This window comes from Pan paniscus, chromosome 1, assembly GCF_029289425.2.
Source record: "Pan paniscus chromosome 1, NHGRI_mPanPan1-v2.0_pri, whole genome shotgun sequence".
NCBI lineage: Eukaryota > Metazoa > Chordata > Mammalia > Primates > Hominidae > Pan > Pan paniscus.
In genome coordinates this window covers 191,812,178-191,829,378 of record NC_073249.2, presented here as the reverse complement: position 1 = coordinate 191,829,378, position 17,201 = coordinate 191,812,178, and the positions used below count along the sequence as shown (strand labels likewise).

The window sequence follows — 17,201 nt, the reverse complement described above, 5'->3', positions numbered from 1 at the left end:
AATGTACTAAGGCAGGGAAAGATTTATGTGACTTTGTTGCTGTTTTTTCCTCTCTCTGCATCTAAGCATTATTGTAAAGCAACAATGACCCCACAAGGACATTAGAAATAAACACATTTTTGTGACCATGTAGAGTTTTTACTTTTTAAAGAATTAAATAGCTTTTGTATACTATTAAAAGAGTGATATTATTTTATGCTGTACCAAATAGCTTTCAAGATAACTGTTAAATAAATTTAAATGGTGGGTGTCTACAATTACAGGATAGTCCTGCAATTCCCACATGTCATTTGTTATTTCTTTCCATAGTAAAATTTAAAGTGATAGAAAACTGGTTTAGGCAATATTCTAACACCAAGTCACTTATTTAATGTTGCAAAACTTTAAAATTGGTGAATTCTTCCATTAACTAAAAAGTTATTTCTACAGATACATGCTAAAGAGATTTAAAGTATCAACAGTATGTTTGAACTAAACAATATACACACTAAAAAAAAGGTAAAGTAAAAAGGGATGTTAAGAATTTTATACTTCGAGCAGTTTGTGCAGGTTTTCTTGGGAGGAGGTGGCAGGCAGGCAGGTGAAGAATGTCTGGTGATGCATCGTGTGGAGCAGAAGAGCTGAGTAGATCCTGTCTTATGATATGCAGTTTGGCCCTTATAAAGCATTTTTTTACAACCAGAACAAAAAACCTTAATAGCAACAGCTGGAACTGAAGGAAGCAACACACTTGGGCCAGATGATGCAAAAGAAAGCTGAAAGCCTGGGTTCAACTGCTGGGCTATCAAAACAAAATAAAAAAAGTTTTAGTATCAATACTAATGCATATATAGTCTCAGTCTCTCTCTCTCTCTCTCTCTCTTCTTTTTCTGAGACAGGGTCTCACTGTCACCCAGGCTGGAGTGCAGTGGTGCAATCAAGGCTCACTGAAGCCTCAAACTCCCAGGATTAACCAATCCTCCCGCCTCAGTCTCTTGAGTAGCTAGGACTACAGGCACATGCCACCACACCCAGCTAATTTTTTTTTAATTTTTAGCAAAGATAAGGTATGTTGCCCAGACTGGTCTCAAACACCTGAGCTCAAGCGATCCTCCTGCCTCAGCCTCCCAAGTTGCTGAGATTACAGGTGTTAGCCACTAAACCCAGCCCAGTCTCTCTTTTTTAGGACAAATTCCCAATCTTGAAATCCAGTTAATGAGGCAATAAGAGCTCTAAAACAGAGGTTTCAATTTTTTTTTAACCATTACTCAACGCAAGAAATACATTTAATATTATAACCCAGTTCTCACATACATATGTTTGTAAATGTGGGGATGTATGTACAATTTAATCACTGAAACAGAAGTTTTATGAAACAATATGTTTCCTTACTACACATATCATATTCTGATATAATCTTACTCTATTTTTTAAAACGCTGCTGAAAACCAGCTACTCACAGTTTGAAAAAACACAGCTCTAAAGAAAGAGAAAGACATACATGAAAAGATGCTTTCCCTCAATTTTAAAAGTCAGAATAAGCAAATACTAATTGTAATTAACTTATACAGTTCCATTTCTTACCAATAGGTCTCTCATTAACTGAAGACACACCACCAATTTTCAATTTACTTTCTTGAGTTTTTGGCTGTTGGACACATCCATACTCCTTTAAAAAAAAAAGAAAAGAAAAAAGAGCAATGAATACAATGTATGTAAGTAAACTAGAAATTCAAGCAAAAAAAAATTATTCTATCCTATTCATCTCTTTTTTTTTTTTTTTTTTTTTGAGATGGAGTCTCACTTGGGCGCCCAGGCTGAAGTGCAGTGGCGTGATCTCAGCTCGTTGCAACCTCTGCCTCCCAGGTTCAAGTGATTCTTCTGCCTCAGCCACCCGAGTAGCTGGGACTACAGGTATGTGCTACCACACCCAACTATTTTTTGTATTTTTAGTAGAGACAGGGTTTCACCATATTGGCCAGGCTGGTCTCGAACTCCTGACCTTGTGATCTACCCACCTCAGCCTCCCAAAGTGCTGGGATTACAGGCGTGAGCCACCACACCCGGCCCTATTCATCTCTTAAACAGTCTAATCATAAATACCTTCACAAACACCTCAAAAGTCAAAATTTACAAGTTATTACACTAATCTTTACAAAGACAATCTTTCAGAATTAGAGAATCTTTTAAAATACTTTTATCTACTTTTCAAATGGAATTTTGATATATGGGAGTAATACATAGCTATTCCAAATGCTGAGCACTACCTATTTTTTAGGTAGTGCGTTTAAAAGGGGGTAATAAATGAGAAAAAAAAAATTTTTTTTTTTTTTTTTTTGACATGGAGTCTCATTCTGTCACCCAGGCTGGAGTTTCATTCTGTCACCCAGGCTGGAGTGCAATGGCGTGATCTTGGCTTACTGCAACCTCCAACACCCAGGTTCAAGCGATTCTCCTGCCTCAGCCTCCCAAGTAGCTGGGAATACAGGCTTGCGCTACCACACCTGGCGAATTTTTGTGTTTTTTTCCAGCAGAGAAGGGGTTTTGCTGTGTTAGCCAGGCTGGTCTGAACTCCTGACCTCAGGTGATCCGCCCACTTTGGCCTCCCAAAGTGCTGGGATTACAGGTGTGAGCCACTGCACCCGGCAAAAAGGAGCAATAAATGAAATTAAATCTGGCTGGGTGTGGTGGCTCACACCTATAGTCCCAGCTACCCAGGAGGCTGAGGCAGGAGAATCACTTGAACCCGGGAGAAGGAGGCTGCAGTAAGCCAAGATTGTGCCACTGCACTCCAGCCTGGGCAACAGAGCGAGCCTCTGTCTCAAAAAAAAAAAGAAAAAGAAAAAAAGAAAAGTTAAATCTGAATGATTTAGAGTTTGGATTTCAATCATTTTAGATTTACAAGCTGCCTTTTCTGTTAATGGCAGAAAAGATACAAGAGTGTCAATGCAATCTGCTCATTATACATAAAATCATCACAGACAAAATCCTATTTATTCTTACCACATTCTTTAAAACGTTTTAAAACAAAATGTAATCATGAAACACTTTTAAAATGTAAATGCCTATCTTTATTCTGAAATTGCAACCATCCTTTTTTTAATGTTAAAATACCCTTACATATTTCAAAACAGGAAGTTTTTTAAAGTCTTACTTTTCTGAATCAATGATGGTAATAAATGGCAGTTGTATTTTTAATCTCTCCACACATAGCAAAATAAATGAGTAGCTATGTTAGTTCCAAAGTTACTTTAGAAATTTCTTTAGACTATTAAATGCCAAAAACTAGGAACCATTGCATTAATTCACCACTTCCCATGATATGTATTATGAGCACCCAAAGAGGTGCTCTCTGTAAGATATGCCTTCTTTATAGATGAGGAAAGTGAAGCTAAGAGATGTTCAGCAACTTGCCCAAGGTCACAAAGAGACTTACGTGCACAGATGGGAATCAAACCCAGTCTCTCTGTTTTTTTTTTTTTTCTTTTTGAGACGGAGTCTCGCTCTGTAGCCCAGGCTGGAGTGCAATGGTGCCATCTCGGCTCACTGCAACCTCTGCCTCCCGGGTTCAAGTGATCCTCAGCCTCCTGAGTAGCTGGGATTACAGGCACTCACCACCATGCCCAGCTAATTTTTGTATTTTTAGTAGTGACAGAGTTTCACCATGTTGGTCAGGCTGGTCTTGAACTCCTGACCTCAGGTGACCCTCCCACCTCCACCTCCCAAAGTGCTGGGATTACAGGCATGAGCCACCGCACCCAGCCAGTCTCTCTGTTCTAAAACCCAAGATAGCACTGTCATAGATGTGAAAATATAAAGTAATTACTACAATGAATTCAAACTCTGGTCCAACTGAAATTAAGTTCCCCTGTTGTAGTAGTCTCTCCCATCTCCTTTCTCTCACAGCAGTTACCACAGTAAATCATTTCATTGCTTATTTGGATAATTTGATTAATGCTTAACATTCATCCTTCCCCCTACACACACATTAGACTAAAAAGATCACATCCATTATGGACAATATCTGTTTTTCTCACCCCTGTATACCCAATCGCCCAACACAGTCAACATAACAGTAATGACTATAGGTTCTAACAGCAGACAGAAACAGATATGATCTTGACTCCTAAACAAGCTATTTAATCTTTCTTAGTTTCAATTTCTTTATCTGTAAAATAAAGATAATATTACCTAACCCATAGGGCCAACAGGGAGGGAGGGGGCAAATGACTTAATATAAATAAGGTATACAGAATGACATCTTACAGTTAGTCAAAAGCAAGCACGATATGTACACAAAATGCTAGTTCTTTTTTTTTTTTCTTTTGAGATGGAGTTTCGCTCTTGTTGCCCAGGCTGGAGTGCAATGGCGGATCTCAGCTCACCACAACCTCCACCTCCAGGGTTCAATCGATTCTCCTCCCTCGGCCTCCCCAGTAGCTGGGATTATAGGCATGCGCCACCACGCCTGGCTAATTTTGTATTTTTAGTAGAGACGGGGTTTCTCCATGTTGGTCAGGCTGGTCTCGAACTCCTGACCTCAGGTGATCTACCCGCCTTGGCCTCCCAGAGTGCTGGGAGTACAGGCGTGAGCCACTGCACCTGGCCAAAATGCTAGTTCTCATACTTATTTATTAGTTTCATAACTGGCATTTAATGAATACTTGCTAAATGAAGGAATCTAAGTCTATTCAATCCAAAGTGCATGTTCTTAAACATTATACTTAAATAACAATATTTATTGACACTTGCAAAATGAAGAGGACATTAAAAATATTATATACATCTTCAAATTACCAAAATGAGCGTTTAAGATTCAATAAAATTTTTTTTTTTTTTTTGGAGATGGAATCTCGCTCTGTCACCCATGCTGGAATGCAGTGGACGATCTCGGCTCACTACAAGCTCCGCCTCCCAGGTTCACGACATTCTCCTGCCTCAGCCTCCGGAGTAGCTGGGACTACAGGCGCCCACCACCACGCCTGGCTAATTTTTTTGTATTTTTAGTAGAGACGGGGTTTCACCATGTTAGCCAGGATGGTCTCGATCTCCTGACCTCGTGATCTGCCCGTCTCGGCCTCCCAAAGTGCTGGGATTATAGGCATGAGCCACCGCGCCCGGCCAGGTTCAATAAAAATTTCTTTGCCTTATCAACTTGATTTCTAAAATTTTTCTAGTATTTCTGTTATATTTCCCTGACCAGTTTCTTTCACCTCACAAAGTAATTTTTCTAAACCTTCATAGCTCACGAGTCCCAACTCTACATCTTTCCTGCTCATTGATGTTTCAATTTCACCAGGTAAAAACAAGTAACTAAGAACTCCCTCAACATCCCTCAACCCCCTCCACCTTACCTACAAATTGCTCAGCAAACTGTCCTGCTATCTTACAGGAAAAGGAAACCTTCTTTTTAGCTATAGCTGAAATAGTGCTATTTTAGAATAATTATGTTCCAAGTATTGCAAGCAATACACTTATAGTAAAAATCACCATTGTTTATTTGATAGTCAAATTTAACCTGGCATCCTGTATTTTATCTGGAAGCCCTACATCTCCAAGTAGATAACTTTCCAATCTCAAATCCCAGATTTTTATGTGCAAATGCCTCCTTGTGCAGTTTACCACTTGAATGTCCCACAAGCCCTTTAAACACAACAGACCTCAAACTGCACTTAGTACTTCCTCCAAAATCCTGTTCTAACCCCTCAGTAAATGGTATCACCATAAACCCCAAAACCTGTAAGTATCCTTGGACTCCTCTTTGACCTTCACACCCATAAACAATCTCTAAATTTGATCAATCCTACCTAACCATTTTTAAATCTATTATCTTTTCCCACTTTATTATTGATACTCAACTATTAAACACACCACATTCTCTCACCCCTCCATGACGTGGCTATTTTCTCTGCTATATTTTCTCTGTCTGAAACTCTTAGTCAATTTTTATAATTCAATTGCTACCTGCTATGTGAAACCTTCCTCTCCTTCCCATATAGATTTAGGGCTCCTTCCCCTATGCTCCCAATGCACCTCACACAATTTTAAAGCACTTACATAAGACTGTGATTTTGTATTTTTTTTTTTCAGATGGAATATTGCTCTGTTGCCCAGGCTGGAGTGCAGTGGAGCAATCTCTGTTCGCTGCAGCCTCTGCCTCCTGGGTTCAAGTGATTCTTCTGCTTCAGCCTCCCCAGTAGCTGAGATCACAGGCATGTGCCACGAAGCCCGGCTAATTTTTTTGTATTTTTAGTAGAGATGTGGTTTCACCGTGTTGGCCAGGCTGGTCTTGAACTCCTGACCTCAAGTGAGCCACCTACCTCGGCCTCCCAAAGTGCTGGGATTACAGGTATGAGCCACCACTCATGGCCTTGATTTTGTATTTGCACAAAAGGTGGCACAGGCCAGGCGCGATGGCTCACGCCTGTAACCCCAGCACTTTGGGAGGCCGAGGCAGGTAGAGTTCGAGACCAGCCGGCCAACATGGTGAAACCCCGTCTCCATTAAAAATACAAAAATTAGCCAGGTGTGGTGGTGGGCACCTGTAATCCCAGCTACTCGGCAGGCTGAGGCAGGAGAACTGCGTGAACCCAGGAGGTGGAGGTTGCAGTGAGCCGAGATGGCGCCACTGCACTTCAGCCTGGGCTACAAAGCAAGACTCCATCCCAAAAAAAAAAAAAAAAAAAAAAAGAAAGGAAAAAAAAAAGGTGGCACAAAGCTGCAGAAAGCATACAAGTTTGAAGACAATTAGGTTTAAATGAGAATGCATAAGATATGCTTAGCATAGCTTCTCACAAGGCACAGTCACTCAACAAATATTACTTCTCTCATTCTCATAACTTTTCTCTCCATTACACTATCAATTACCTTGAGAGCAGAAGTCCTATCTTTTCATCTCTGTAGCCTTTCTGAAAACAAAGTAACTAATACAGTTTACCATCCTGGTTAAGGGTTTGGGCTCTTGAATCAGACTGCTGGAGTCCAAATCCTGACTCAACCATTTATTAATTATGTGACTTTTAATGGGTTACTATCTAGGACTCAGCTTCCTCATGGGTAAAGTGGGAAGAGAAACAGTACTTAACTCAGGGTTGTGAGCATCGAATGGATTAAGGTATGTAAACTGCTCACAACAATGTTCAAGTATTATGGATTACAGTAGGCAAGAATAAAAACTCACTGAATGAATATGAATACTCAACATATATGAATATAAGGACTAAACTGCAACTTTTTTTTTTTAGATGGAGTCTCCCTTTGTCGTCCAGATTGGAGTGCAGTGGCACAATCTCAGTTCACTGCAACCTCCGCCTCCCAGGTTCAAGTGATTCTCATGCCTCAGCCTCCTGAGTAGCTGGGATGACAGGCGCCCACCACCGCACCCGGCTAATTGTTGTATTTTTAGTAGAGACAGGGTTTCACCAGGTTGGCCAGGCTGGTCTTGAACTCCTGACCTCAAGGGATCTGCCCACCTCAGCCTCCCAAACTGCTGGGGTTACAGGCACAAGCCACCGCGCCTGGCCTTCAACTATAATTTTAATATCCAGAACAAACTCTTAGAAAATCAGAAAATAAAAAACATTTTTATTTATCTCTTATTTTCCAATATTCAAAGGAGATTCATCAATGCAACATAGAAAATAATACACAATTTGTTCAATTGGCTTTTCAATCATAGTCTATACCCTCGATCATGAAAAAGTATAGCCTATTCACCTGAAAACATTAATATAAACCAAAGACAACTGAGCAGTTCCTACCCTCTTAAATATACAATCTAAGCTGCTAGGGAGATTTCCATTATCACAATTTTTATATTCAGAAAGAACATTGAATTAACTTAAAGCACATTATTTGTTAAGTGTATAGGCAAGGTATAATGAAAGAAATATTGCATCTGGAGTAACAACAAACTGGTTTGTATCCCAGTTTTACCATGAGACACTGGTGAAGTCACTTATTCCTTCAGGTTCAGCTTCCTTATATGTGAAACAGGCTCTTTTATTCCAATTATTGAACATGTACTTTGTGCCAAATCCTGTGCTAGGAATTGGAGATTCAGGTCAATAAGACCAATTTCTGACTTCAGAGAGACTGCAGTCTAGTGTGTCAATGAAAGATGAGGAGGAGATGGCCAGATTAGTATAATCAGTATGAAGACAAAATTCATTGACCTGTAGATACCATAATAAAAGTGATTGCACTATACAATTAAAAAAAAGAGAGAGAGAACAGCTCATTCTACTTGTGAGTGAGAAACTTCATCTTAAAAGAGGACAAAATTTTGCCAGCCTACCTAGCTTATTTCTTCTTCCACCGGCACAAGAAATGGCAGGTGCAAAGGCAGGGAAATAAAATGCAACCGAGTTTTAGAAGATAGTTTTGAGTGAACTGCAAATAGTTGGCAGCAGCATAGATTAGAAAAGGTGGAAACAATGAATGATGACACTGGAGAGGGAAACAAAGGCCTAAACATGGATGGTTTGGATGTCACATTGAAAGATCTTTGCTTCATCACACTGGAGGAAACAGGGTCTTTAAAGGGAGAAATATCACTCGATCTATACAGTACAATGGCATCACTGTAGAGTGTTTTGATGGGATATGTGACTGAAGGAAGGAGAATAGGTAGGAAACTATTATAAAAGTCCAAATGAAAAATAATGAAATAGTTCAGGCATGATGGCTCATGCCTGTAATCCCAGCACTTTGGGAGGCCAAGGCAGGAGGATTGCTTGAGGTCAGGAGTTCAGGACCAGCCTGGGCAACATAAGGAGACCCCATCTCTACAAAAACTAGCTGGGTGTGGTGGAGCATGTTTGTGGTCAGCTACCTGGGAGGCTGAGATGGCAGGATCGTTTAGAGTGCAGTGGCCATACTCACACCACTGCACTCCAGTATGGGCAACAAAGTGAGACCCTGTCTCAAAAAAAGGAAACAAAAAAAAGAGAGAGAGAAATAATGAAATATAGAAGAACATCATGGGTCAGATACAAAAAATATTTAAAAGCTAAAAACCACAAAACCTGGCAAAGAAATGGTTACTTTAGGCAGAGAAAGAGTAAGAATTTACCATCTGGAGGGAAAACAAGTAGCATGGATGCCACCATCCCCCACTCCACATCTAACAGACACTACCTCAGAACTCTTCTTAGCCCAGCACTCTAGCAAGGCATAGAGTTCATGAGTGAAACAAAACCTACCTGACATCCCTGTCTTCTTATGATACTGCCTGTGGCTGGGCATGGTGGCTTACAACCATAATCCCAGCACTTTGAGAAGCCGAGGTGGGCAGAGCACTTGAGGTCAGGAGTTTTGAGACCAATCTGGCCAACATGGCAAAACCCAGTCTCTAACAAAAATATAAAAAATTAGCCAGGCGTGGTGGTGCACACCTGTAATCCCAGCTACTCAGGAGGCTGAGGCAGGAGAATCGCTTGAACCTGGGAGGCGGAGGTTGCAGTGAGCCAAGATCGCGCCACTGCACTCCAGCCTGGGAGTGACAGAGCAAGACTCCATCTCAAAAAAAAAAAGGAATGATACTGCCTGTGAGATGGTGTGAAAAATAAAATTGTTTTTTATTATTTTAAAATATAATTGCTTTGCTTATACAATAAAGTCAATAACTATGAGTGTAAAGCAAAAGAACTGTCCCAGAAGAAAAATTCCTTGCCAAAACAACTAACTCATCTCTCCCATTGATTTTTTTTTTTTTTTTTTTTTTTGAGACGGAGTCTCACTCTGTCGCCCAGGCTAGAGTGCAGTGGCGCAATCTTGGCTCACTGCAAGCTCCGCCTCCTGGGTTCACGCCATTCTCCTGCCTCAGCCTCCCAAGTAGCTGGGACTACAGGCGCCCGCCACCACGCCCAGCTAATTTTTTGTATTTTTTGTAGAGACGGGGTTTCACCGTGTTAGCCAGGATGGTCTCGATCTCCTGACCTCGTGATCTGCCTGCCTTGGCCTCCCAAAGTGCTAGGATTACAGACGTGAGCCACTGTGCCCAGCCTCCACATTGATTTCCGTGCTCTCCATTCTGGGTCCCTATGGGGTAGCCAGAATGATCTTTCCAAACACAAATCTGTTTCATCTTACTTTCTCACTTAAAACCCTACAATTGGCCAGGTGTGGTGGCTCACGCCTGTAATCCTAGCACTTTGGGAGGCTGAGGTGGGTGGATCACCTGAGGTCAGGAGTTTGAAACCAGCCTAGCCAACATGGTGAAACCCCGTCTCTACTAAAAATACAAAAAATTAGCCAGGCGTGGTGGCAGGCGCCTGTAATCCCAGCTACTGGGGAGGCTGAGGCAGGAGAATCACTTGAACCCGGGATATGGAAGTTGCAGTGAGCCACCAAGATTACAACATTGCAGCAAAACTCCATCTCAAAACAAAAACAAAAAACCCTATAATGGCTATCGACTGCTCTTAGGATAAAAACCAAAATTTATAACAAGGTCCGCTACGTCCTACATAATCCAGCCTTAAACTATATATACAGCCTTATCATAGAGAAGCAGAATAGCACAAGTTCTGGAGTCTGACCACCTGGATTTGAATCCAGTCTTTGTCATTTACTACTAACTGTGATCTGTGGTAAACTATTTGGCTTTTTTGAGCTTTGGTCTCCTCATCTGTAAAATGGGGATAATAATATGGTGGTAAGAATGGTGCCTGACACACTCTTAAGCATATATAAATATTAAGTTAATAATGTCACATATGATTATGATATAATATATACTACATACTGATATACTAATGCCAGCTATTTTTATTGTTGTTGTTTTAATCATTATCATCATCACCATTTTCATACCTTTTCTGTTCCAAGCTCACTGTTCCTGCAGGTCTTAAAAAGAACCATGCATCTTTCCAACTCAGGGCTTTCCTATTCACAGTTCCCTCTGTCTGTAATACTCTTCTCCATACCCTTTGCCTAATCAATTCATTCTTCATAATTCAGCTTACACATCCTTCCCTTAGAGAGGCCTTCCCTAGCCATCCCCAGGCAGACCACAACCAAAACTAGGTCAGATTCCCCATTTTAGGCTTTTCTTCCAGAGTACTTGTCATAGTTTGTAATTATATATATTACTTGACCAATATTTTTGTAATCTCTGCCTCCTCTACTAACATATAAGCTCTACAAGGGAAGGGACTAAGCTGACTTTGCTCAATCCTGGATCCCCAGAGACTAGCACAGACCACAAATTCTTAACAGAATAAAGGAAAGTACTACCAGATACAAGAGAATTTTTTTTAAGTGACAAGTATGGAAAAATGGTAAATATATTACTTTCCTTCCACACACAAAAAAATCATGTAGTTATAGCTTTCATTCAAAGAGCAAAAAACCAGCCAGGAATGGTGGCTCATGCCTGTCATCCCAGAACTTTGGGAGGCCAAGGTGGGTGGATTGCTTGAGCTCAGGAGTTTGAGACCAGCCTGGGAAACGTGGCCAAACCCCGTCTCTACCAAAAATACAAAAAAATAGTTGAGCATGTTGGTGTGTGCCCTGTGGTCCCAGCTACACAGGAGGCTGAGGTGGGAAGATCACTTGAGCCTGGGAGGTGCAGGCTGCAGTGAGCTAAGGAGATCGCACCACTGCACTACACCCTCAGCGACAGCGAGAGCCTGTCTCAGTTCGGGTTATTTTAAACTTACAAACCAGAAACCGTTTAACTAAAATTTTTCCGTTGACCAGATGGAAAAGAAGGAATTTTTTTAAATTTTTAAATCAAGATGAAATGCTTACTTGAGCATTGTCTGGTTCTTCTTTAATTTTGTCCAGAAGCTTCTGCTGTGGTACCACTGCTTTGCCACATTCACCATCCAAAGGTTCTTTCATTCTAATTTTTTACCTCAAAGAGTGTCTCAGGCTCAAACGAATAGATTTCTTCTTGGTAATGGATAGCTGGACACCTAAAATACATACTCAGGCTTACTCTTTTTTTTTTCAGGCTTATCTATATGAAAGAAAAACTTTGTGTTGAGTGCATGAGGCTTCACGGCTCGGCATTTGAAAAACAACTCTTCTGGGGCCACAACTAACTTTTTTCTTTCTTCCTGCTTTCTGTTCCTTCAGTAGCTACATAAGAAAACAGTTTTGGGGCAACAGCTCCCACTTCTCTAATATCTTTAAAGACACACAACACACTCTGGTTTTTTCCTATGTTGAAGGTTATTGAAGGAAATTAGACCAGCAGACCAAAACGTGGGAGGAAGTAATAAACTCTGAGAAGAACGGACTCAAGAAATAGTTTCTGACCCCATAAGAATCAGTACTTAGAGGCCCACGTCGGCTTTTATTTCTCAAAGAGGGGCACAACAACCTCCCGGCCCTGACCTAATAACTCAACCTTCACTGGAAGCCTCCCTAAGGGCCCCATTTCTCGGCCTAACGCTAGATGTGAGCTCAAGATGCCATCCATCGCAGGCCAACAACAGGAACGCCCTTACTGAAAGTGAGTCACCTGCCTCTTTCAAGGTCTCCGTGTGAGGGGTGGGGGGCATCAAGCCCCTCAGAGCCCCGCTTCACAATCGCCTTCCTGTAGAAAAGAAACTCAATTGGCCATTCAGTAAATTCCCTTCCCCTGAAAGTCAAAGAACTAAACGGGACGAATTAAACCTAAAACAAAAAGCTCTTCAAAGTTGTCTTTATCCGAATAGTCAGGGATGGAAACGGACAACTGGTTGAAAAGCCTGTTTCAAAGAAGAAATGAGAACTTTTGCGCACTCGCCACAAAATATCTACGGGCGCTCATCCCTCCTCTGAGAACCGCACGCTTTCCGAAATTCTCCTTCCCACCAAGAATTCCCACTCCCATCATTGAGGACTAACGAGGCAATGTGGTCTCCGACTGAGAGCGGTGGACTAGCCAGTGAGTGTCAACGCGTCCCTAAGGCGACATCCGCAGCCGCCCCAGCCGCGCAGCCCACCTGGCACCGCCCCCGCCGCAACGCCTCGTCACGTGGCGTGGCCTCCGCCCCGCCGTCCCGCCCACTACCACTGCGGTCGCACCCACCTTCTGTCGCCTCCCTGCTACCGGAGGAGCACTGGACGGGAAATTTGCGAATAGGAACCAAGTCCTCCGCGTCTAGAAACCAAGTCCTCCGCGTCTAGACAGGGATTATTTTCTCTTCTGGAATTCCGCCTGATCCATCCCAACGCAACAGCCGGCCAACCACGCCTGCGCAGCCTTGGTCTCCGCCCTCTTTTCCCGTCAGGCTCCGGACCTGAGCTGAGTAGAACTTCCCAGCATTCCTCTTTCCTCAATTATGGTTCACTTCTTAAAGAGACCGAGGCTCAATAGTGAAAAGGGGGAGATGGCGTTAGAAGGCGCTGTAAGTGCTCTATAGCATTCTTTTTTTTTTTTTTTTTTTTTTTGGAGACAAGAGTATCACGGTGTTGCCCAGGCTGGGGTGCAGTGGCACAATCTCGGCTAACTGCAACCTCCGCCTCCTGGGTTGAAGCGATTCTCCTGCCTCAGCCTCCCGAGTAGCTGGGCTTACGGGCACGTGCCACCACACCTAGCTAATCTGTAGCATCCTTTAGTGCCCATTTCCTGAAAGGTGGCCTACTGAGAGAGCATGATATTAAATAATACTTGGCTTGCTGAGCACTTCACATGCACCATCCCACTTAATCCTCACCATTTAACCCTAAGAGGTATAATTTTTTAATCTCTTGAGATATAAATGAAAAAACTTGCTCAAAATTGAGATTTGGTTTTTTTAATTCAACATTGTTTCACGATACATGTATGATTTGTGACTGTTCATTCATTTTGACTGCTGTATAGTATTCTATTTTATGAATATGATACAATTTTAATCATCTACTATTGATGGACATTTGAGTTGTTTCCAATTTGTGGCTATTAGGAATAATGCTTCTGTGAACATTCTTGTCATTGGTGATGTTAAAAGACAAAATTACAACAAATTTAATTTAAATATCTCAATTAGCTTTATTTGTGATTCTAGAATCTGGCAACACTTCATTCCATAAAATAGAACAAGTGTTCCAATGAGCTGAGCAGAAGAGGTAGGTTTTATAGACAGAGAAGGGCTGGAGAAAGCAGAAATAAAGAACAAAAAACAGATTGGTTCATTTCAAAGTAACTTTCCAAAAAATAAATAAATAAGTTAATTTCCTTGTAAAGCAGAACCAAGAAACAAAACAATAGAGAAATAACTGATTGGTTAACATCAGGTAACTTCAGTTTATCTTTTTTTGGTAACGATTAAAGCAGAAGAAATTTCATGATTATGCTAATTGAAACTGGCACTCAGGGGAAATTAGACTCTTATCATCTCTTTTTCCTGACTTTTCAGAACTTCAAATAACAACGTAGTTTCCATTTGATGACATGGAACCTCAGTGTGAGTGACTCCATTTTGATTTTTAGTCTGGTTCATTGAGACCTACTGCAGGAGCTTAGCCCGAAACAATGGCCTACAAGTTTTATTTAACAGTGATACATATGCACACATTTCTGTTGGGTTCATACCTAAAAGTGAAATTGCTTGTTATGTATATGTAAAATTTAGGTAGATAATCTCAGGCAATTTTAGAAAATGGTGGTTTCAGTTTATACTCCCTTCAGCCATGTATGAGAGTTTCAGTTTCCCAACATCCTTGCCAATAATTACTACTGCATATCTTTTTAATTATAACCATTCTGATGGGGGCATAGTGGTATCTCACTGTGGTTTTAATTTGCATTTCCCAGATTATTAATGAGGATGAGCCCATTTTCTTGTTCCTTGGGTATCTGGATATCCCCCATAAGTGCCTGTTCAAGTCTCTTGCTCATTTTTGTATTGGATTGACATTTTCTTATGGGCATATATTTTAGATATGAATCCTGCTATGGTTTGAATGTATGTGTCCCTTCAAAATTCATATATTGGAACTTAAACATTAAGGCAATGGTATAAGAAGTGGAGCCTTTGGGAGGGGTTAGGCTATGAGGACTCCATCCTCTTGAATGGGATTCATAACCTTACAAAAGAGGGCATTCATGCTCTTCACAAAGATTCATTCCTTTTGCCCTTTTAACCCCTCACTGTATGATAACAATGTTCCTCCCAGCAAGAGGACAACAACAAAGTTTCATCTTGGAATTAGAGAGTAATTCCAAGACAACAAATCTGCCAGTGCCTTGATCTTGGACTTGCCAACCTCCAGAACTGTGAGAAATAAATTTCTACTATTTATAAATTACACAGTCTGTGGCATTTTCTTTTGGCAATCAGGAATACACTAAGATAAGTCTTTTTTGAATATACACTAGCCCCCCTCATCCACGGTTTTGCTTTCTGAAGTCATAGTTACCCACACTCAACCACGGTCTGAAAATCTTAAATGGAAAATTCCAGTAACAAATAATTCATAAGTTTTAAACAACTTTCATTAAAGTCTATTGTTATAATTGTTCTATTGTTAGTTGTTAGTCTCTTTCTGTGCCTGATTTATAAATTAAACTTTATCATAGGTATGTATGTATAGGAAAAAACATAGCATATATAGGGTTTGATACTACTGGAGGTTTCAGGCATCTGTGGAACATCTTCGAACATATCCCCATGGATAAGGGAGGGACTACTGTATATATTGCAAATATCTTCTCCCACTCAGTGCTTGCCTTTTCACTCTGTTATTGGTGTCTTTCGATGAACTTAAAAGACCTTTGTGGCCGGGTACGGTGGCTCATGCCTATAATAGCAGCACTTTGGGAGGCTGAGGCGGGCGGAACTCTTGAGGCCAGGGGTTTGAGACCAGCCTGGCCAACATGAGGAAACCCTGTCTCTACTAAAAATACAAAAATTAGCTGGGCATGGTGGGCACCTGTAATCCTAGCTACTAGGGAGGCTGAGGCAGGGGAATCACTTGAACCCCGGAGGCAGGGGTTGCAGTGAGCCAAGATCGCACCACTGCACTGCAGCCTGGGTGGCAGAGCAAGACTCTGCCTCAGGAAAAAAAAAAAAATTAGCCGGGTATGGTGGTGTGCACTTATAGTCCCAGCTGCTCGGGAGGCTGAAGCAGGAGAATCACGTGAACCAGGAAGCGAAGGTTGCAATGAGCTGAGGTCATGCCACTGCACTCCAGCCTGGGTGACAGAGCAAGACTCCATCCAAAAAACAAACAAACAACAACAAAAAAAAAAACCCTTTGTGCTTAGTGCTTATTGTATTCTCTTAAGAAATATTTTCCTACCAAATGAAGAAAATTTCTAGAAGTGTTATTAGTCTTTCACATTTAGTTTTATAATCCATCTGTGGTTGGGTTATGTGTATAGTGTAAGGTAAGTCAGATTTCAACCTTTCCATGTGAATTTTGCATGGATTAAGCACTATTTTTTAAAAAGACTGTCCTTTTCCCCACTGTTCTGCATTGACACCTTTGTCATGTATCAGTTGTCTATATATGTGTGGGTTTGTTTCAGGACTATGAAGGCTGTTCCTTTTGTTTCTCCTTGTGGAAATACCATACTGTCTTAATTTCTGTAATAGCTTTATAATAAATCTTAGTATATGATAGAAAAAGTCCTCCCTCATATTATGTCCTTCAGGATTATCTTGGCTTTCCTTGGTCCTTTGCATCTTCATGTAAATTTTTGAATCAGCTTGTCAGTTGTGACAAAACTTTCCTTACAAATTTTAGAATCCGTTGGGATTTTGTTTAGTATTATACTGAAGTGGTGTGCCTGTTTTGGAGAATTGGTGTTTGTTATTCATTATGTTGAATTGTGTCACCTAAAAAGATATGTTGAAGTCCTAACCCTTAGAATGGGACCTTATTTAGTCATATAGGATTGTTGCAGATGTAATTAGTTAAGATGAGGCCACGCTGAAGGAAGGTGGGCGCTTCATCCATTATGACTGGTGTCCTTAAGAGAGGGGAAGATATGAAGACATACACATTGGAGGAGAACCCCATGCAATGATGGAAACAGAGATTGAAGTACTGCAGTTGCAAGCCAAGGAATGCTAAGGATTGTTGATAACACCAAAAGCTAAGAGAGGCAAGGAAAGATTCTCCCATAAAAGTTTCAGAGAAAGCATGACCCTACCGATCTTTAATTTTAGACTTCTAGCCCCAAGAATGGCGATATAAATTCTGTTTGTTTTTTTTAAACCTAGTTTGTGGTACTTTATTAAAGCAGCCTTAGGAAACTAATAACAGCATTCTGTGGGGTTGAATCTTTCAATCCATAA

The 17,201-nt window shown here is 41.0% G+C and overlaps 1 protein-coding gene and 1 long non-coding RNA gene across 12 annotated transcripts in view; one reads left to right on the top strand and one right to left on the bottom strand.

The window, feature by feature from the left end:
* The window catches only part of LOC134728427 (uncharacterized), a 39,528-nt gene extending 33,248 nt beyond the window's left edge, over nt 1-6,280 (top strand). The window contains exons 2-3 of the long non-coding RNA XR_010108794.1: nt 1,772-1,893; nt 4,825-6,280. This is a non-coding gene — a long non-coding RNA (uncharacterized LOC134728427). The remainder of the gene's footprint in view (nt 1-1,771; nt 1,894-4,824) is intronic.
* Nucleotides 1-13,146, bottom strand: part of ZMYM6 (zinc finger MYM-type containing 6) — a 45,519-nt gene extending 32,373 nt beyond the window's left edge. For 4 of the 11 annotated variants that reach the window (XM_055095601.2, XM_063592958.1, XM_063592957.1 and 1 more), the window contains exons 1-4: nt 12,820-12,944; nt 11,734-11,900; nt 1,564-1,648; nt 532-781 (exon numbers count right to left, since the gene is read on the bottom strand). In XM_055095601.2, the coding sequence (XP_054951576.1) occupies nt 532-781; nt 1,564-1,648; nt 11,734-11,826 (428 nt within the window). In that variant the 5' untranslated portion in view covers nt 11,827-11,900; nt 12,820-12,944. Of the gene's footprint in view, nt 1-531; nt 782-1,563; nt 1,649-11,733; nt 12,527-12,714; nt 12,952-13,003 lie in introns of those variants that run through there. The other 7 variants (XM_008965013.4, XM_008965014.4, XM_055095598.2 and 4 more) reach the window with 7 other exon arrangements.
* Between the last annotated feature and the right edge of the window lie 4,055 nt (nt 13,147-17,201).